Source organism: Aquarana catesbeiana, linkage group LG05, assembly GCF_042186555.1.
Source record: "Aquarana catesbeiana isolate 2022-GZ linkage group LG05, ASM4218655v1, whole genome shotgun sequence".
NCBI classification, from domain to species: Eukaryota; Metazoa; Chordata; class Amphibia; order Anura; family Ranidae; genus Aquarana; species Aquarana catesbeiana.
Window position 1 is genome coordinate 130,976,769 of NC_133328.1, and position 23,077 is coordinate 130,999,845.

Genomic DNA, 23,077 nt, shown 5'->3' on the forward strand with positions numbered 1-23,077 from the left:
TGTCTCTATGGATTTACTCCCTCTGTAGCTGAGTCAGGGAGATGTCATTCCTGTCGCTGGCGATCGAGATTTAGCAGAGTCAGAGTGATATGTGGCTACAGAGGGAGCGATTCCATCAGGACAGGCAAGCAGCCTCTTTAGCAACCCTGTAGCTGGCGATTTGTCTCCAGCAGTAGAATCGCCTGCCTGACGTCAATCTTAAAGTATAACTAAAGGCAAAACTTTTTTTTAGTTTTGGATAGAGTGCAGAGGTATTAGAACATGTGTGAGTTTTTATTGCTGTCTGTGCCCTCTATAATAGATTCACCCTCTCTATTAGTCCTGTTTAGCATTATCATCCAAAATGAAAGTAAAAGAACATCATTGGGTTGTCCCCAGAAAAGTTATAGGACACAGATGGCAAAAAAAATCTGAATGGGAATATAACCCTCCCTTGGTCTATCCAGAAAAAAAAAAGTTTTGTCTAGAGTCCTACTATAAAGCTGCTACCAGCTGTCCCTGAAAAGAAACGCTCATTATTGTCGGCATTTGCTCACTCTTTTGCCTGCTCACTAGGTGACAATTCTCAGGCCTGGTGATGTACTGCTCAGGCCTCAAGCACTGCATTGTGGGTGTGGGGGGACGTCGCATGTTTCCCTACACCAATAACAGAATTCTAACTAGGCGGGAGGAGACGGGGCGGCAAGCAGCAGTATTGCCAGCCCTAGAACATACAGTGCAGTGCGGTGGTTAAAAATCTTCCTTGCTGCATCTTCAAAAAGGTTTTTTTATTACATATGTCTGTTACATAATGATGAACTGTGCTGCAGGTAAACTGTACTTTACATGCATTTTAAAGCAGAACTAAACCTACCCTAAAAATCTGCCTAAATGGCTGAATCCTGTGTGCATGTGCCGGATTATTACATCTCCTGCTGGCCAAGCAAGAGGCTGAAAACCTGGCACCCGGAAGTAGCCCAGGGAGAAGGTGACAGTGGCCAGCAAGGGATGTAACCATTGTATCTCTGGAAGGTGACAGTAATTGGGGGGTTTAGTTCAGCTTTAAAGCAGAGTTCCACCCAAAAGTGGAACTTCCACTTTAAGCACTCCCCGCCCCCTGATATGCCACGTTTGGCATGTCATTTTTTTTGGGGGGGGGGGGGTGTTTACCTTTTTTTTTTCGTGGGACTTCCTGTCCCGCTTCCTGCTTCCTATCTTCGGCCGCCTAGGCGACTCTCGCCCTAGGCAGCCCCTCCCTGCCATCAGTCTTCTGGGACACAACTCAGGTCCCGGGATAGGAGAGCGCAGCGCGTCACGCGCATGCGCAGTGCGTGCCCGGCCGTGAAACTGTAAGCTGTCACGGCCGGGTGCCCACAGTTACCATGACGGTGCAGAGGAAAGGAGCTAGCCTCCGGGCGGCCACATCCCTGGATCGTGGGGCAGGTAAGTGTCGGTTTATTAAAAGTCAGCAGCTATACTTTTTGTAGCTGCTGACTTTTAAAAAACTAAAAAACGGGTGGAACTCTACTCTAAGGAATGAAGCTACGTATAGATTATCCTCCCTCTGGAAAATGTGTACAGAAAACAATAATAAGGGCTTACTTGCCCTGCCTGCATTTACACTATATAGCCAAATGTTTGTGGACAACTGACCATCACACCTATATGAACTTGGAAATCCATATACAAAAGCATGGGCATTAATATGGAGTTGAACTGGCTTTGCAACTGTAACAAGCTCCACTCTTCTAGGAAGGCTCTCCACAAGACTTTGGAGTGTGTCTTGGGGTATTTGTGTCCATTTGGCCAACAAAGCATTTGTGGTGTCAGGTACTGATATTGGAGAGGAACACCTGGCTTGTAGTTGGCATCCAATTCTTTACAAATATATTCCATAAGGATGAGGTCAGGGCTGTGTGCGGGCCACCCGAGTTCCTGCATACCAGACTCCTCTAACCACGTCCTTAAAGCGGAGTTCCACCCATAAAAATAATTTTACTTAAATGTGCAGCAAATAACATAACAAATGACATTTGGAGAAATGTTTTTTGTTTTACTTACCTTTTAATCCCTGTTGCTATGTGGTCCCTTCTAATCTTCCCCTTCCTCACCGCGGCTCCTGACGTCACTTCCCTCGGCTCCTCTGTTCACTACTGATCCTGGGAGATGTGTATCATCATTTCCCAGGAGTCAGTGGGCAGCGCCGAGGGCTAGGTTGCCATAACAATGGGGTGGGCACTTCCGTGATGGCAAACTGTATAGTTTACAGCGCCGCTATGTGCTATTACTGTGCATGGGCGAGAACGGGCGGTGCATGCTGGGAATACAGCAGCGCCGTATCCCAGAAGAATATGCTTGTGGGCTTCTCCTGCCCACAAGCAAGATGGGAATCCACAAGAAGGAAAAAATTAAGGTATTTTTTTAAGATAAATATATAATAAAGGCAGCGCTAATGACCAGAATAAGAATAGCTTGAAATGCATTATGCAAGATTAATAGTAATAAAAAAATAAATAAATCAAAGATGTGGGTGGAACTCTGCTTTTAAGGAGTTGGTTTTGTCCACAGGGACACAGTCCTGCCGGTACAGAATAGGGCCTTCCCCAGTCTGTTACCACAACTGGATTGGAAGAGTACAATTGTTTACAATGTCTTTGTACTTTGTAACAGTACACACTGCCTTTGTACTGCATGCTGTAGCATTAACAGTAAGTGCCCTTCAGTGGAAACATCTGAACTCAGGGCCGTCAATATAATTTAGCCATATAGTGTTCATGTAATATGCTGTAAATCACAACGCAGTCAAAATGAATGCACATTGAAAAATACATTATTTCTACTTGCTTCACTTTCATCAACACACCACTTGGCTGGATTTTGTGCGTTGTGCTGTATTTTACAAGCAGTTTGCACTTATATTGGAATGAATAATATTGCTTATCATCATCACATACAGTACAGGGCTATTAACTCTGCATTGTATGTGAAGGAGGCAAGCATGAGACCATGGCCTGAAGCACCTTGGAGGCAGCATTGCTGTACCAGTCTCATGGATAGAGCCAGAAATAAGGTCATGGTGACACCTTATCCCTGCGCCTCTATGACATTTAACCCTTGCAGCATAGGTGAGGGGGGGACACTGCAAGTTCGATTTTAATGAATTCTCAGAGTTCAGCTTAAATGCGTTTTCTCTTTTGGATATAGATTTGACTATATAATATTAGTATACATGTCTTGGGGGAGACCCCTCTAATGCGAAGCATTCAGTTTCTACTTTTAATTTTTTTATTCTACTTCTACACTTTTATGTGTTTAATGCCTGAAACAGGAGGATATGAAGATAGTAGAGTTTAGTCACTTAGTTTTATTGTGGTATGCGGTATAAACAAAAGGTTTCATATTTGGAACTATATGGTTTGATGTGTTTATAGCAAAATTAAAAGCATTGTGTAATATGTCAAAGTAGAGCAGTTTTTGAGCAGTTGCAATGTGTAGACCAGACATTTTATATTTGCAGTTAAAGTGACATTGAAAAAAAAGTTTTTCATTAACCGAGAATAATAATATAATTTAGCTGTTTTTTCCATTAACTTCCTCTTATATGTTTACGTTTGCAATATTCACCCATTATCAGGAGATTTCTCCCACATTACTTTTTTCTGCTGCTAGATGTCTTCAGTCTAATGGCTAGCATCATTCAACCCACTTCCTTTGAGCCCAGGTCATCCTGAGCCTGCCTCAGCCAGTGACTGGACAGTGATAGGAGAAGCAGCACAGTAGTGAGCTGATCTCTCTGTCACTCTGTCTCTTCCTATATTCATGCTTCTTGGCCCCACATGCGCTGATTACCTCCTTATGCTGCATCAGCATTAATATTTCAGCTTGGCCTTTTGACATCTTTGACTGTTCCTTGCAGACATCAGCACCAGAGACAACACGTGTTTCCCCATCATGAGATCAATAGTGTCTATGGACAGTATAGAAAACCTTGGGGATGGGAAGCACACAACTGAAATGACCAGATTCTACCATGCAGATGGACTCTGATGCATAGTTTTCCTCACTTCTTGCTTATTTTGTTTTCCCCCTTTTACCCTTTTTTTTTTTAAATGCAACCAGACCGGACCCACTGGATGGTCCAGCCCCATTGTTACCATCTTCTTGTGTACATGCTTTGCAGTGTTATGTAAGAGTTGTTTTGTTGTTATGCATTGTATTTCCCTTTTTTGCTTCGAAAAAAAAAAAAATAATAAAAATGATTGACACGGAAATGATCTGATTCTATATCTCTGCATCTTCCCGTTACAAATGACAGTGAAATTACTTATAATTACCATGGGTAGCCATGAAGTGCTTAAACAGCTTTTACCTATTGTAGATGTTTGGTGCATTTGCTTTTTATTCTGCTTTTACTCTTGTATGCCTTAACTTTTTTTTTTTATTTATTTCATAATTTGGTAAAAATTTGGATTAATGTCTTCTGCTGTATCAATTTACAGTTATTATTTAATACTGTGACTATATCAGAAAATGAAATATTTTTTCAGAGTCTGCAATTCAAGGTGCATGGTTTTCCAGCACACGTTACATAGAATGTATTTCTATAGAGCATATTTTGGCAGCTACACATGTCATAATGATAATGACATGACTTGGTCAATGCTGTGCGTCTTTCTTATTGCCATGGAAAGAGGTCCTGGCTTATAGGTGTCTCCAGTTTCGAATGAATGTACCAAACTGAGGACTAAAAGTAGCACCAAACTTCTCAGCATCTCTCACTTGTATAATGTTGGAAGTATGTAGCCTATCAGCATACTTTGCTGCTGGAAGGTATATGCAAGAATGTCACATCATACAGATTCCAGACAGGCCATAGTGCATTAAAACCTGTTTTATGGCTCCTCTGCTGTGCTGATGCGTTAATAGAGAAGTGTGGGCAAAGCTTTTTTTTGGCCGTACTAATCTTTTAGTTCATAGGAGTACACTTACTTTTGTTCTGTTATGACCCAGAATCAGCCCACAATGGGCTAAAGATCGCAATCAGCTCATGTCGCAGAGAGCCACTCCAAGTTCCTGGAAGGATCGCGACTGTAGTGCCGGGATCCACCCGGCCTCCTGATTGGTAGTTGCTCCCGCCCCTTCTCCAGCCCAGAGCTCTAGTGAGTGCTGAAGTGGCACAGCGGAGAGCAGGGACTGTCCACTCTAAGAAGACCAAGAACTGAGCGGTCATGTGATCGCTCAGTTCTCAGTCTTAGAGCCGGTGGGGGACAGTTGCAGCATTAGACCGATGCTGCAGCATGGAGGTTGAGTATGCATTTTTTTTTTATATAGCCCAAACTTCTCCTTTTAAGATTGTTGTCTAAATATCACCAGAACAATATTTTACACATACAGTAAAACCTTGGTTTGAGAGCGTTTTGCAAGACAAGCAAAATGTTTTAATACAGTTTTCCTTGATATACAAGCGATGTCTTGATATAAGAGTAGCGCCATGTCACAACTGGAGTATAAAAAAGAAGAGAGGCGCCTCTAATAGGGCGTACACACGGCTGGACTTTGTTCAGACATTCCGACAACAAAATCCTAGGATTTTTTCTGACGGATGTTGGCTCAAACTTGTCTTGCATACACACGGTCACACAAAGTTGTCGGAAAATCCGATCGTTCTGAACGCGGTGACGTAAAACACGTACGTCGGGACTATAAACGGGGCAGTGGCCAATAGCTTTCATCTCTTTATTTATTCTGAGCATGCGTGGCACTTTGTCCGTCGGATTTGTGTACACACGATCGGAATTTCCGACAACGGATTTTGTTGTCGGAGAATTTTATCTCCTGCTCTCCAACTTTGTGTGTCGTAAAATCCGATGGAAAATGTCCGATGGAGCCCACACACGGTCGGAATTTCCGACAACATGCTCCGATCGGACATTTTCCATCGGAAAATCCGACCGTGTGTATGGGGCATTAGTGTAGCAATATGGTTACATTTAATGAAGGTACAACATTTAGCAACTTATTGCTACATTTATAGGTGCCTCTCTTCTCTTTTATACCATGTAAAAAAAATGCTTTGATATACAAGTGGTTTGGATTACAAGCATGTTTCTGGAATGAATTATGCTCGCAAATCAAGGTTTTACTGTATATTGTATATGAACATATAACGTGTCAGTTGTATTGATCCTTCTATAATCCTAATTTAAATTGGTCACATATGTTGTATAGCACTCCAGTACCTTAAAAACTGAAGAAATATACCTCTCAGATTTTGATCCGCTTGTGATCCTACCACTCCTTTTCCATTAGCCCATAAGTAAAATGGGTGGACACCCATTAAAACAACAGGACCATCCGAAAGAGCCAGACATAATATGCCCAGCAGAATGCTCCAAATTTGGGGTTTCAGTGGCACTCTATAAGCCATATGAAAATTCTTTGATGCCCCTTTAGGTCCCTTTTATGAATGTCTAGAAGCAATGTAGAATGCTACACACGTTGCCAGTGGTTTGTTTTAGCAGAATATACTTATTGCCAGATAGATTCTGACCATGATTCCGGAGATACAGAGATGAATCTAAAGTAAAATGTCACGGTCAACTTTGACAAGTTTTCACAATGCCGGTGCCATTACGTTTCAATGTAAAGAAAATATACTGCTTACATCTGCTGGATTCACATTATATTTTCAAGGACTATTTTTTTTGTAGACAACAAAGGCTCATTTTTATTTCTATTTTATATTATGTGCCATATATCCTTTCTTACTTTGAACATTCTAAATATACCAGGCAGGCATACATCCTCAACATTCTAGACTAGAGGCAGCCACAAAATATATTTTATTCTCCTCCTTATCCAGTTAATAACATCTGTCTGCAGTTGCATACATCTAACCATTTCAAGATCTTTTTTAAGTATAGATCCAAAGAAGGATGAAACCATATGATTTTTCATACTGATGGGGTTATCTTGTATCCAAGCTGGGTTTCATAGCAACACATTAAAGTGGAACTTTACCAATAACAACTTGATAAAAAAAAATATCTTCTTTAGCAAGGAATGTACATTCCACATGAATAATTATGCTACCAAAATGAGTGTGTGCTGTAAATTGGCTCCAGCATTGCTCCTGTTTCTTCTTGCCGGAGGCTGCCATTTGCTGAAGCCCAGATCTCCTGAACAGCAGTAAATCTTTAGGCTGGCAGCAGATCAGCTTCTACAAATTCGGCACAGTTACGCCCCCTGCAGATGTCAGCGCGACAAAACACCACATCAGAGCAGACTGGACAGGAAGTAACGTCATCTCGCTGACATGTACTGTGGTAAGAGATGCCTCTGAATGTGTACCAAGGCTTGCGCTGAGGATTGTTAATAGCGGTCGGAGCTGCTATTGAATATGCATAAGCGCTTTGTTCCTGGGTCAAAGCTGTGCACCTTTTAATGTGAGTGAGCATTCATTTGATTCTAGGGCAGTTTTGAATAAATTGAGGATTTTACACCATGCAAGATTTTTTCTTTCTTTGGCTATATCTTAACCTGTGGGAGGATTGCTGATGGAAGCGAGGGGAAAAGTGCCTTAGGATCCATAGGGGTTTATTTGCTAAAGCAGAAGAGTACAAAATCAGGCTCGCTTCTGCAGAGAAACCAATCGGCATCTAACCTCACCTTGTTCAATTAAGCTTTGGCAATAAAACCTGGAAGCTGATTGGTTTCTGTGCAGAGGTGAGCCTGATTTTGCACTCTCCAACTTTATTAAATAAACACCATATTGTCAAAATAGGGTCATGGTTATCCGATGGGTGTTGTTTGTCAAAGGTGGTGGCACTTGAGTGCTTTTTTGTCTGTACAGAAGAATATAATTGAAGTTTCACTTGAAGCATAGAGCACTATTAAATGTGATGGATACTTTATGGCTTTATGGGCATTGTTGCAATTTCGAGCACATACTGAGGATTAAGAGCATATTTGTGGATATATATATATATATATATATATATATATATATATATATATATATATATATATATATATATATATATATATATATATTTATTTTGTTTGTATAACATTTTTTTGTTTATATAGGTTGCACTTTATCATCATTATTGGCTCACTTAGTGCAGCTATAACTGTATGATTAATACATTCGGCACAGTACCTAAAAACAGAGAGAAAACTGAGCATGTGCAGAGCAGGGTGAGCCAGTGTATTACTGGATTTTAAACAATATAGGCACTTATTTTTAATATTTTACATAGCTATACCTGCAAAAGAGACAAGTATTAAGTGATCTAGCGGGACTTAATTTTCTCACTAAAGTTCCACTTTAAGCAGCCCTATGTAACACTGATAAAGTTGTATAGTTGTCTCTATATATGCCTCCTCTGACTGACATCACTGGCATTGGTATTAAAGCCCAACTCAGGAAAATGTAAAATTATCCCTTGTATAGGGACTGCACCCGCACTGTAAGGGTCAGCAGCTCATTTTGTTTAGGGGAGAGGAGAAACACTTTTAAGTACCTGATCCCCTGACCCTTCCCATGCCAGTGATGTGGTGGTTAAATCCCTTGCTGGCCGTTATCCTCTTCTCTCCAGATATTTACGGTGGCTTGGTTTTTGGCCTCTTGATTGGCTGGTCGGAGAATGACTTTATCCTGAACATGTGCATGGGAGTCCGCCATTCTGGCGCAGTTGGAGTGTGCCAGGAATGAACGCTGAGCTGCACATGCCCAGCTTACAGTAGTGTGCAATCATTAGAAGACTGCTAGCATTGCGGTAAATGTTTATTATTGCAGAAGAGCTGTAGGATGTCTCTTCTGTAATAAAGAGCTGCCTGCTTGCAGTTTTTCATAAATTATGTTTAGTCCCACTTTTTTTTTTTTTTTTTGTTTCAATAGTTTTTATTACAATTTTAAACCATCATACAGACGTTTACGTTCAAATAATCATCATGAAATAGTTAAAAGAAAAATGCGTTATCCAATATGATCAATGTCCCTGACCTGTTAAACATCAACAAAACATAATAATCAAGAATAAAGTGTATCTGGGGAGACTTTACTGTCCCCTGGCAGCATCCTACCAAAAATTTTCCATATGGTATAACAGAACCGATAGCAAGAAAAAAAAAGAGAAGAGAAAAAAAGAAAGGGAGAAAGGAGTAGGGTCAGGTGGGTCCCTTCACCCCGGGTCCCCCTCACAAGATAGCCCAGCCCTCAGGGAGCCTGGAGATGAGCAATCCAGGGATTCCACACTTTTTCAAACCTAGCTTGCTTATCTCGTTGAATACTAGTCAGTTTTTCATTGATCATGATCCATGATATCTTGTGTTTCATCGGGGTACGGTTGATTACAGGTGATTTCCATGCGCGTGCAATAGTTATTTTAGCCACTAAAAGAATGAAGAATATGAGAGTTTGCAGATGTCTGGGAATCTCCTCTGGTAGATCACTAAACAACCCGTTTTTGACCCCTCTAGGTATGTTTTGTCCCGTCGCTGAGTATATCAGGTATTTAGTCCCACTTTAAGTTACTATGGGATGTTTACATCAACTGATATCACCAGAAATCAATCATAAAAGTTAGGGCTCATTTCTACTTGCTTCGGCTTCAACACACATTAATGGCTAGTTTACACTTGCTTCAAAACAAGGCTTCGGACACAATTTGTTAAAGCTCTCTGAACGCCAGTCAAGGCCTCTGTCACTAAATAAAATGGTTAGCTTACAGTCCTGTTTACACCTTGCTTTTGCTTTGGTTTGGCTTAAAAAATTATACCCTGGTTCGCTTTAGTTGTGCTTCAAAGCGTCTTCAAAGCCCCCATAGAAGTCTATGGCAAAGCTCGCTTGAAGCCTCATCGAAGCCTCACCAAAGCCTAACTGAAGACCCACCAAAGCCCCACCAAAGCCTCATCGAAGCAAAAGCAAGGTGTAAACAGGACTGTAAGCTAACTATTTTATTTAATGACAGGAGTTTTGACTGTCATTCAGAGAGCTTTAACAAAGTGTGCCTGAGGCCATATTTTGAAGCAAGTGTAAACTAGCCCTTAGGCACTTGTTCTAGTTTATTGTGGCTATCTGGCTATAGCATCCGGCCTTTAATGGTACCACAGATTACGCTGTATGTGATAGAGCTTCCTTGTGCATCGCAGTCGTTTATTTGACTGGTTTACATTTGTAATATATGTTTTCCAGTGTTCTCTCTTTTGTCCTTGTCCTGTCTTAACTTTCTTGTTGGCACAAGACTAGCCGATGGAGCCTGGTCACAGCACAGTGTGTTACTACTAAATCTTCTGGCTCCCGACTAGACCGACAGCTGCAGCTTTCAAGTGCTTTTTCAAAGAATCCTGAAATATTACATGCCATACTTTAGTTTGACAGAGTCGATGAACTTTGTTGTGGTCTCCTTAATGTCTGTGGCCAGATTTAGAAGAGCCACCTCAGCTTGAACACATTTGATTTGTGCTATGTTTTATTAGTTTGATACAGACTATTTTTACATTACAAATGGTAGGTATTTGATACAGCATGATACAGTTCTGGGCGAGAGATTTATATCCTAAGAAAACTAGATGTAACATATATTTCCATCAGTACATTATTTTTTACGTCATTGTCACTTTTGACTACTTTGGAAAATGTGTAAGTGCACATAAAAGAGATTAACCAGCATACATCCAGATTTGGGAACCTTTCTAAGCATATGAGTTATAAGAAATGTAGTTTGTTATTACGATGTACAGTGAGAAAAAAAATTATTGGATCCCCTGCAGATTTTGTAAGTTTGCCCACTTACAAAGAAGTGAAGGGTCTATCATTTTTATCATGGGTATATTTTAAAGGATAGAGACAGAATATCAACCAAAAATCCAGAAAAAAACATGATACAAATGTTATAAACTGAGTTGCAGTTTAGTAAGTAAAAAAAGTATTTGATCCCCAAGCAAAACATGACTTAGTACTTGGTGGAGAAACCCTTGTTGACAAGCACAGAGGTAAGATGTTTCTTGTAGTTGTTGACCAGGTTTGCACGCATTTTAGAAGGGATTTTGGTCCACTCTTCTTTACAGATCTTCTCTAAATCCTTAAGGTTTCTTGGCTGTTGCTCTTAGCAACTCAAAGTTTCAGCTCCCTCCATAAATTTTCTTTAGGATTAAGGTCTAGAGACTATCTAGGCCACTCCATGACCTTAATGTGCTTCTTCTTGAGACACTCCTTTGTTGCCTTGGTTGGTATTCTGTCCCTATCATTTAAAATACACCTATAATAAAAATTATAGACCCTTCATTTCTTTGTAAGTGGGCAAACTTCCGAAATCTGCAGGGGATCAAATAATTATTTTCCCCACTGTATATCTTGGGAAACTGATATTGTTCTCTCAAAGTAAAACATAAGTTACATCAGACATAACTTACAGTAGTCTCCATGGAAAATTTGGCATTTGCTGTACAAAGAGTGCTTGTGATGAATCTATATGATATAGTATTATATAGTAGGCAAGCAGAAAAATCTGTTTAAATATTTTATGCATAAACCCCACTGTATCTTAGTATAATGTTGTATTATGCTGTTTTTGCCATTATGTGTGGCCAAAATATGTCATGGCATTAAAGGGGTTGTAAAGTCTCAAGGTTTTTCACCTTAATGCATTCTATGCTTTAAGGTGAAAAACCTTCTGTGCTGCAGCTGCCCCTTACCTGGAACGGTTCATTCCAGCAATGAGCATGAGCCCATAGACTCCAGCTCGTCGGCTCCCGCTGCTGTCAATCATATCCAGTGACACTAGAGCGGGGCCTGCTGTCTGTGTCAATGGACGCAGCAGCGGGACTCGTGAGCGTGCCCGCACAGATGCCTTCATGGAAAACGGCTCTTGGTGGGGGCACCCGATGAAGAGGAGAAGCCAAGAATGACACCGGGGCACACCAAAAGAGGAGGATTGGGGCCGCTCTGTGTATAACCTGTTTGTTATTTAAAAAAAAAAAAAACCTTTACAATCACTTTAAGTAGTCTATTAAAGAACTTTAGAGTTTAGTGACTGTTTGTTTAAATCCATGGTCAACAAAGTGTAGGCCATGGGCTGGATGCAGCCCTTCGCTTGCCTTTTTCTGGCCCATTGGGCACTGCTTCTACCATTGATACAAGGCACTATTCCTCCCACCAACAATGAGGCACAATTCTTTCCACGGACACCCACAATAAGGCATGATTCCTCCCACTGATATAAACAATTGGGCCCTGTTCCTCCCACTAACACCAACAATGGGGCACTATTCTTCCCACTAACACCAGTGAAGGGGGACTATTTGTCATCCTACTGACCACAGGATTTTTATTTATTTTTTTACTCCCACTGATCACCAAGCCTGAGGCCTAGTCTAATCTCTCTGCTGCTGGGATGTTGTCTACTCTCACTGGCCACAGTCTGGCCCTCCTAAAGTCTGAGGAACTGTAAACTGGTCCTTTTTTTTCCAAAAATTTGCAGACTTCTGGTATAAAATGTTGATATGTACATTCCAAACATTTTAATTAGCTTTTAAATTGTCAACAAAAAAGACCTTTGGTGCTTTGCATTACCAATGCATGTTTGGGGGTTAAGCCATTCAAAATTCCAAAATAACAAAGAAAGGTAGCAGAGCAAAGGCAGACTTACTATTAGGCACTCATGAACCAAACTATCCATGGTTAAATCTAGATGAAAAACTGATCAGTGGTTGGGATGCAGAGGCTGTGAAGAAAAGTCACAAGACTTTCTATAGCTCATGGAAATTCGAGTCATTGCCTCTATTTTTCCCCCTGGATAAGTGGACTGTACAATCCAGTGCCAGGCCTGCATCACAAAGTTTTGTGGCCTTCATTTCAAATTCTAGTTTTATCATCAGAAGTTATAATACTATACATATTTTAGTAACTATAGTAACTAAATATATGAATACATAATTTTTGTCGTCATTTATGTGTGCTTAGGACAGCATGAACTCTATATGTAGTCCTGAGATCAAATGCATACCCATAGTATTCACAAAATCTCCAGCTACCATCTAGGTCAGTATGAAATACCCATGTGTTTCTGTAGATGTAGGTGACATAGAGTAATGGGTAACACTCTTGGTTTTTGGAGTACTGGGTCATGCATTCAAATCCAAACAAGGATATATGGTCCATCTGTGTTTTGCTTTGGTTTTGGAACAAATTAGCTTATATGTGTGTGCTTGTGTAAGTGTGATAGGGAACTTTTAATTGTAAGCTCTTATGGGGCAGGGGCTGATATGAATAGTTGTGTGTTCTGTAAATTATGTATAATGTTGTTTCTATAGAAATTTGGGAAATAATAAATAATAGTCATTTGATTTGGTTTGGTATACTGATAACCAATGATTACTCTGCCATTTTATATAGCTTTATCCTTGTATAACTTTCTATATTGATTTATCTTTTTGCTTGCAGTCAGTGATCGATGTTTTACCTTTCTCACTACATCTACATCTCACTTTAAGGGTAGTTGGTACAGAGTTTCATTGAAGATAATACATTTAGTAAATACTGAACAGTTTTGAATAGTTTCTTTTGATATGTTTTAGACCAGGGGTAGGCAACCCCCGGCACTGGTGCTGCAAGCGGCACGTAAAGCCTCTTTTTCCGGCACTCAACTCCCTCCCCATCAGCAGTGCAGCACAGGGAAGTGTCAGGGAGAAACTAATGCATTTCAATTTAAGAATTCCCCATGCCACACCGAGGGGAAGGCACTGTAACCCCACACATTGTAACAGATGGGAAACATTGTTTGGTTCTCTACCTTTGCTGTAGCTGCGATTGTCAGCTTTTGTGATGGAGAAGAGATTGGGTGTAGTTCTGCTAGGGGGGGGCGATCCCTGTTTCCAGGAGGAGGACGACGGTCATTGGCCACTGCTAAAGCCAATCACAGTTCTGCTAGCCCCATCCACCATCTGGAGGAAGATGACTCACTTGGTTGCCACTACCAATCTCAGAAAGAAGGGATTTCACTGAGATTGAGAACCACAATCAGGTGACAGTTTGTGGAATTACTGCTGAGCTTCTGGGAAATTTGTTGAAATTATTCCTAAACCTTTGCGTCACTTACTACTGAACCCCCGCACTCTGTGGCCCTTTAAGCCACAGCCAGTATTCAGCACACTTTTTCTCAGCTGCGGGGACCCAACTTATGATCCTGCACACAGGCCCACTGCTTTCAGAAAATGCCCCTGACCTGAGCTCATCATTGCGCATCCATTCCAGATGCTTGTATGTGACATCACATACATCACATACAAGCACGTGGACTTGATGCAAGAGATGGATAAACGGGATGAGTGTGCCAGGACAGGTAGATGTGTCTCATCTCTGCTTCCTTTCACCACTCTGCATATCATGCATATCATAGATGAGAAGAGGGTACAGCGGTTGGACAGATGAGCAGGAGGGATTCAGAAGTGGGACAGAAGAGCAGGAGGGTACAGCGGTGGGCAGATGTGCAGGGTGGTACAGTGGTGGAAGAGATGAGAAGGGGGTTCAGCAGTGGGACAGAAAAGCAGGGGGGTATAGTGATGGGGCAGATGAGCAGGGCGGTTCAGTGTTGGGCCAGATGAGAAGGGGGTTACAGTGGTGGGACAGATGAGCAGGGGGTTCAATGTTGGGGCAGATGAGAAGGGGGTTTAGTGGTGGCACAGAAAAGCAGGGGGGTAGAGCAATGGGGCAGATGTGAAAAGAGGTGTATTGGTGGGACAGATAAGCAGGGGGTTACGGTGGTTGGGCAGGCGAGCAGGGGGGTACAGAGGTTAGACAGATTTGCAGGAGGTACGGTGGTGGGGTTGATGAGAAAGTGGGTTACAGTGGTGGGGAAGATGAGCAGATGGGTTCAGTGTTAGGACAGATGAGAAGTGATTCAGTAGTGAGACAGAAGAGCATGGGGATACAATGGTGGAGCAGATGTGCAGGGAGGTACAGTGGTGGGGCAAATGAGAAAAGGGGTACATTGATGGGGCAGATGAGCAGGAGGTACTGTAGCGGGAAGGATGAGAGGGGGTGTTCAGTGGTGAGACAGAAAAGCAGGGGGCTACAGTGATGGGACAGATGAGCAGGGGGTTACAGTGGTGGAACAGGTGAGGGGGGGGTTCAGTGTTGGTGCAGATGAGAAGGGGGTTCAGCGGTGGGACAGAAGAGCAGGGTGGTACAGCGGTGGGACAGATGTACAGAGGAGAAAGGAGGTACATCGGGGAACACATGAGCAGGGGGTTGCAGTAGTGGGGCAGAAGAGCAGGGGGAACAGAGGTGGGACAGATGTGCAGGAGGTACAGTGGTGGGGCAGATGAGCAGATAAATTCAGTGTTAGGACAGATGAGAAGATGGTTCAGCAGTGAGACAGAAGAGCATGGGGGTACGGCGGTGGAACAGATGTGTAGGGAGGTACAGTGGTGGGACAGATGAAAAAGGGGGAACATTGGTGGGGCAGATGAGCAGGGGTTACAGTGGTGGGACAGAAGAGCAGGGGTTACAGTGGTGGGACAGAAGAGCAGGGTGGTATAGTGGTGGGGCAGATGTGCAGGGAGGACAGTGATCTGAGGTGTGAAAGTACATGAATTGGGGCTGATCTGAGATGTGAGTGCAGGATGTTAATTTCTCACTACTACTCAAGTAGTTTACAGCATTTACTTTATAAAAATCCTTTTCGTGATTGAGAGTGTGAAAATCGGCACACTCAATTTCTTTGAAAACATTTTTCGGCACACTGTGCTCAAAAGGTTGCCTACCCCTGTTGTAGAGAAAGGAAGATGTGTATATACCGTACTTAAAAAAAAAAACTTGTAAAGAAAAACTAGTATGCAGTGTGATATTTTTTTTTATGATTAAACATCCCTGTGTTGGGTGAAATGCACAACAGATTAAAATCGTGTTCTAACTCAAAAAAGTGCGACGTGTATTTATTTGATACCTTAAAGGCTGATTGTAGTTTTAAAAATTAAACCAGTAAAGTCAGGCTGCATCAAAACTCTAGTTGCAAAGAGCTGACTGTCAAAACTGCCGCAGAAGAAAAGTCCTTTCTGGAGGCACCAGCTAAAGACCGCTGCACACTGTGTGAGCATGCTTACCTACCCCAACCACCAGGCATATGAATTTTCCACTACAGTTCTGTATACAACAGGCAATGCAAGCTTTCCTAATTGAAACACTGTAGTGGTGACTTAGTGCACTCATGTCATCCCACTATACAGGGACCACTGTTCTCATACAAAAAGTAGCAGTCTTTAGATGCATCCTCCCGGCAAGCAAGAGAGTTTGCTGCTGGAGCAGAAACAAAAATCTACAGTAAGCTATTCACCACTTGGTGTTTTGAGGTAGCCAAACTTTATTGGTTTATTCATTTGTAACTACAGTTGGGCTTTAAAAGGATCCTACTTGAATGTAAATATGGCGTTTGTCATTGTTGACCCAATTTTGAAGGTGCATGCTCCGGTGCAGCTATTCTAATCTTTGCTTTACTGTGTACTGGGCCACTGACCCAGAACAAGCATGCCAAATTGCAGTGTTGGGATACCGGGTATGTGCATGGTTGTTTTGGGGTCAGTCTGACAAAACAGAAGGGACAAGGAAATAACGGCATTCGATTTGCACTTTCAGAAATTAATTTTTTATTGCAGTTGTTAAGTTTCTTTTTGGACAGATTCTTATTATTTGGGCCACGTTTAGGGCCTGATGAATTTCCAAGGGGCCCAAACACTTATTTTGCAGTAAACCAGATGTCAGTTCAAGGAATGGGGAGGAGGGCAGCTACCTTCCCTAGGGCCCCAATATCCTTTAATCTGATCTGGGCTCTTTTGGACATAGTAATACCATTTGATACTGTTCCTAAAAGTAGACCCAAAAGTATCTAAAATTTCATATATATATTTTTTTTATTCATAGGATGCCAGCAAGCAGAAACGAGAAAGAAAGAAGACGGTGTCATTTAGCAGCATGCCAGCCGAGAAGAAGATTAGCAGCGCAAGTGACTGCATCAATGCAATGGTCGAAGGATCTGAACTGAAAAAAGTCCGGTCTAACTCTAGAATCTACCACAGGTACTTCCTTTTGGATGCAGACATGCAGTCCTTGAGGTGGGAGCCTTCAAAGAAAGACTCTGAAAAAGCAAAAATTGACATTAAATCTGTAAAAGAAGTCAGAACTGGAAAAAATACCGATATTTTTCGTAGCAATGGAATTTATGACCAGATTTCAGAAGACTGTGCTTTCTCTATAATATATGGGGAAAATTATGAGTCCTTAGATCTTGTTGCAAACTCTGCTGACATTGCCAATATTTGGGTAACCGGTTTACGTTATTTAATCTCATATGGAAAGCATACACTTGACATGATTGAAAGTTTCCAGGACAACATGCGAATGTCTTGGCTTACACAAATGTTCAGGGAAATTGATGAGGAGAGTGGGGGACATGTACCAATTTGTAAAGCAGTGCAATTTATTAAAAAGTTAAACCCAGGTCTTAAAAATAGTAAAATTGAGTTAAAATTTAAGGAATTACAGAAATCCAAGGAAAAAACAAATAATGATGTGACGCAAGATGAATTTATTGAAGTTTTCCATGAACTGTGCACAAGGCCGGAGATTTACTTTTTGCTGGTTCAGTTTTCAAGCAATAAGGAGTACTTGGACACCAAGGATCTCATGATGTTTTTGGAGGCTGAGCAAGGTGTGGCACAAGTAACAGAGGAAATTAGTCTTGACATTATAAAAAAATATGAACCATCTAAAGGCAAGGAGAAAGGATGCCTTTCTTTGGATGGATTTACAAATTACCTTATTTCTGCAGATTGCAGTATTTTTGAACCAGAACACAAAAAAGTGTGCCAGGACATGACTCAACCTTTGTCCCATTACTATATAAATTCATCACATAATACTTACTTAATAGAAGATCAATTTAGAGGTCCATCTGATATTTCTGGTTATGTTCGTGCTCTGAAAATGGGATGCAGAAGTGTTGAACTGGATGTTTGGGATGGCCCAGATAATGAGCCTTTCATCTATACTGGACATAACATGACAACACAGGTTGTCTTCCGCAGTGTGATTGACGTCATTAATAAATATGCCTTTCAGGTATCGGAGTTCCCATTGATTCTTTGTATAGAAAACCATTGTTCTATTAAGCAACAGAAAGTTATGGTTCAACATATGAAAAAAATCTTGGGAGATAAACTTTATACCACTCCTCCTAATGCTGAGAATTCCTATCTTCCATCTCCAGAGCAGTTAAAAGGAAAAGTACTAATCAAAGCCAAAAAACTTCCCCCTGACTGCTCTGGGTTTGAGGGGGATGTCACAGATGAGGATGAGGGTATTGAGATGTCTCAGAGGGTGAGCAAAGATGGGGAAGATAACCAAACCATTGTCCCTGTTAAGCGAATTCAGCTTTGCAAAGAGCTTTCAGACCTTGTAAATCTTTGTAAATCTGTACAGTTCGTGGATTTCCAGTCATCTTTCCAAAACCAGAAGTACTGGGAAGTTTGCTCCTTCAATGAAGTTGCTGCTGGCAAATATGCAAATGAAAATGCTGGCGATTTTGTTAACTATAACAAAAAGTTCCTTTCTCGGATTTTCCCAAGCCCAATGAGGATTGACTCCAGCAACATGAACCCTCAAGATTTTTGGAAATGTGGTTGCCAAATAGTTGCAATGAATTTCCAGACTCCTGGACTAATGATGGATTTAAACATTGGCTGGTTCCGACAGAATGGAAACTGTGGGTTTGTTCTACGACCTGCCATTATGCGCGAGGAAATATCTTTCTTTAGTGCTAATACTAAAGATTCTGTGCCTGGAGTTTCTCCTCAACTTCTTCACATTAAAATTATCAGTGGGCAAAATTTTCCAAAGCCCAAAGGGTCAGGAGCCAAAGGAGATGTTGTGGATCCTTATGTTTATGTTGAAATACATGGAATACCTGCTGACTGTGCCGAGCAAAGGACAAAAACAGTCCATCAAAATGGAGACAATCCAATCTTTGATGAAAGCTTTGAATTTCAAGTTAACCTTCCTGAGCTGACAATGGTGCGATTTGTGGTGCTAGATGATGATTATATTGGAGATGAGTTTATTGGACAGTACACTATCCCATTTGAATGTCTCCAACCAGGCTACAGGCATGTTCCTTTACAATCCTTGACTGGAGATGTTTTGCTGCATGCATCATTGTTTGTCCATGTAGCAATTACAAACCGTAGAGGTGGAGGAAAGCCTCATAAACGGGGTCTCTCTGTTAGGAAGGCTAAAAAATCAAGGGATTATGCATCTATGAGGACCTTGCTTATAAAGACTATTGATGAAGTTTTCAAGAATGCAATTCAGCCTATAAGAGAAGCTACAGATCTACGAGAAAACATGCAGGTGAGTGCATCTGTAAGATTTGTTCTCTACATTCTATGCAGTGAGTGATACCATTTGTAGACTTGGGCTTAACGCTTGTAAAAAGTACAAAATTCAGAAACTAAAACTGGCCTTGTACCAAGCAATTTTGATATGCAAATCCGCTGATTTTATATGCATTTTGCTATAACTGGGTAGTCAGTAAGATTAATAGATGAGATAGAATGAACACTTTTAAGGGATGAGACGTGACAGAGAAATGTTACAACATGTTAAATTATGGGTTATTTATTTAGAAAAATTGTGTTCAGAAGAGTTCCTAGAGCTAAGACCAGAACTCGTGTGTATTGTGATCAAGAAGAGCAACGTTTTTTTAATGTTTCCTTCTAGGCGATAACAAATCTGCATGTTAGAAGCATAATAGCAATTAAAATATATACTTAATACTAGGGCATTATGATTATTATTATTTTTTTTTTAAATCTATGCATATTTCGTTGTATTTAGGAATTGTTCACAAGTACCACTCAGACGTCCATTGTGGGTGGGTTGAGGCTTTCAAATAAATGTAAAGTCTATGTTTTGTGAATCGGTTGCAAAGTTTCTTACCTGTAGATCTTGTCAGTAACAGCACTTTCTGTGGCAGGCTGACAAGGCTAGCCCTTGTCGCAATTAGAAGCAACGTAGTCAGCCAACCATTCAAAGTCCTTCAGTCTTTCCTTGAGCTGCCTATCTAATAGACCAAATAGGCAGCCCAGGACTAACTGGAAAGAGGGAGCAGGGCAAGCTTACACCCCGGCTGGTAATTGAAGGAAGTGGCTTAACGCTGTCAGGCTACAAAAGGAAGTGTTACTGGCAGGATCTCAGGTAAGAAACTTTTCAACAGATTCACATAAAGATTTGCTTAAAGTAGAAGGAAAGGCCAAAGTTTTTTTTTTAATTTTTAATTTCTACTTTACTTCAGAGCGGTCACATGATCTCACAACTCCAGCCTCCCTGTATGAGCTCAACAATGGGACTGAATTGCACAGAGCCATGACACCTCTCACCAGCTTCCATTGCTCCCATGTTGTCAGTAGGGAATAAAATTCCCTCCCACCAGTTGCAGCAGCCACTCATTGACACAGGGGAGCTGAAGCTGTATGGTCACATGATTGCTCCGAAGAAGATTTTTTTAAAAAGATGGATTTTTTTACGAACCGTAAGCAGCATGTTTATAAGCAGAGAGGAGGTAGTGGTTTATGGTAATTTTAGCCTTTTCTTCTACTGTACATTACATTGTACTGTACAACAGCGGTAACACTGGGGCGTTGTCATATGACAGCGCCCCAGAACGATAGGGGATCCGGCCCGTTGTCATTTTACTATATGGTGGGTGGGAGGTAGTTAAGAAAACCTGTAAACAGTAAGACATGATGCCAAGCATTTGAAAAATAGATGTTGGATTAACATACACTTTAATTGGACATAAAATGCAATGCAATAGCAAAACAGTAACTTTTGCTCTGAAAACCATTCTCACCTGGAATCATGTAAGTCTGAAACAGTAAAGTGGAACTCTTTTAGTGCAATAACGGCTTTATTTCCCTTTATGCAAGCTAGTAGGATATAGTGGTGGGGGAGAGCCAATACACAACTAGTGTCCCCATTGTCCCCTCTATTTTTCAGGTGACAACCCAAACTTTGGGATTTTCTTTTACTTTCCCTTTCACTGATGGTAAACAGGACAAATAGAGAGGTTGAATCTCCGTAATAGGGGCACAGACAGCAATACAGACCTGACAGGTGTTCTAATCCCTCTCCACTCGCTTATGGGTACAAATAAATAATCTTATATGAAAGTCTAAACCTTTCCCAAATCAGTTAGAATGGGATGCACAGGCTTAATAAGGTAAAAAATAAACTTTCTTTACCTTGATTAAATCTAATTCTCTTTCATTTGTGTGTCTCACGTTCCCCCTCTGAGGCATCGCAACTCACGGTGGGGAAGGTTTCCACCACCGACATGGTGCTGCCAATCTAGAAAGTAGTTGGCAGAACTAGATGTGGTGAAGTGCTGACTAAATCAGCAGTAACAATGCTGTTAGCCATGCCCCTGAATCATTTTCTCATCTCACTGTAGTGTAAGTAGGCAATGCCTAAATCGGGGCTTGACAAGTTTGTTTTGAATCTAGAAGAAAGCTAAAAAAGTTAGGAGCCAGTTTTTTTAAAAACAACGAAAACACTGGAGGTCACAGAGGAGGGCTGGAGACACCTGTGGGGCAGTTCATGCCCAGGCCAAGCTCTCCAGCCCCTCCTATGCCGAGACTGAGCAGCGTCCAGCACACATGTGCACACAGCCAGGGTGGATTTGATTTAAATCAAGCCGGTTTACATCACAATTTAAATCACTAGTAAAAAGGCTTGATTTAAATCAACTCAATTGAAATAATAATTTTTAAAGCGCAACTGTCATCTCTGTCCCGTAGCAGCTCCTCCTCTGACCCGCTGTTGACTCACCGTCGGTCCCATTCACTTTAATGTGATAGCTGGTGATGCAGCAGGGACACAACAAGGTGAGGGACGTGGTGTCAGCGGGTGAGTGGATGCCCGCTAACAGGCACTGCCATGATGGATCTGAAATGACAGGTGCTCTTTAAATGCAAGGACTCATTCTTGCTGGTAGTTAGAATCTTTAATCTCAATGCAGTGCATGTTATCTCAGCTGGCAGAACTTGGATTCATTGAATGAGTTTACCAAAAAATTAAATATTGCAGAATATACAGCCACATGCTACATAACTAAGCTCCATTTCCTACTGAATAAACAAAATGTTTAATGTATCTTAAATAGAAAACTGTCTTTAGATAGATTTATACTCCAAAAGCATTTTATTAAAATAAAAAAATAAAAATAATCTTATTTAAATAAAAAAATCAGATTTAAAAAAAAAAATTAAAATCATCGATTTTGATCCACCCTGCGCACAGGTGATGATTGAGCGGGGAGGATGGTCTGAGTGTGCTAAGAATAGACGCCTCCAGACAGGGAATGGGCTGACAATAGCCCAGGCACCAGGGCAAAATTTCTAGTCGCCATGGTGACCGCGCGCCTGGGGTTTTTCGAGCCCTGGCCTAAATGAGAGTGGCTGCTTTGCTCTGAATTCTGTAGCAGTGCAAAACTGTTGTCACACCATCACAGGAAGCTGCGTTATGTAGACTTCACTGACAGGATTAACAGGTACTTCTAGGACTTTGCATTGGGAGTGAGAAAGAGCTGTAAATGCTGATACATTTATAATTCACTACCTCCCGCCCACTGTATTGTCAAATGACGGGCGGGCGACGGTCCTCTCGTTTTGGAATGACGCCATATGTTGTCGCCCCTCTCCAGCCGTGCTTGTGTGCCCGCGGGGGGCACGCAGCGTGGTGATTGGTGGTGCGCTGTGTCCCTGGGACACTATGCATCACCGATCTCGGTAAAGAGCCAATGACGAGGCTCTTTACCCATGTGATCAGCTGTATCCAATCACAGCTGATCACATGTAAGCAAGGAAATGCCAGTTATGGGCATTCTTTTCCTCACACTGACAGCGTGTGAGGAGAGAAGAGCTGATTAGCAGCATTTCCACACAGGGGAGATCTGCACAGATAATCAGGGCACTGATCACAGTGCAGCCCCAACAGTGCCCATCAGTGATGCCAGTCAGTGCCACCTATCCGTGCCACCTATCA

The 23,077-nt window shown here is 41.5% G+C and overlaps 1 protein-coding gene across 1 annotated transcript in view; it reads left to right on the forward strand.

The window, feature by feature from the left end:
• The window catches only part of PLCL2 (phospholipase C like 2), a 272,326-nt gene that overhangs the window by 120,361 nt on the left and 128,888 nt on the right, over nucleotides 1-23,077 (forward strand). Inside the window, exon 3 of the mRNA XM_073630198.1 lies at nucleotides 16,901-19,384. Coding sequence (XP_073486299.1) covers nucleotides 16,901-19,384 — 2,484 coding nt within the window. The remainder of the gene's footprint in view (nucleotides 1-16,900; nucleotides 19,385-23,077) is intronic.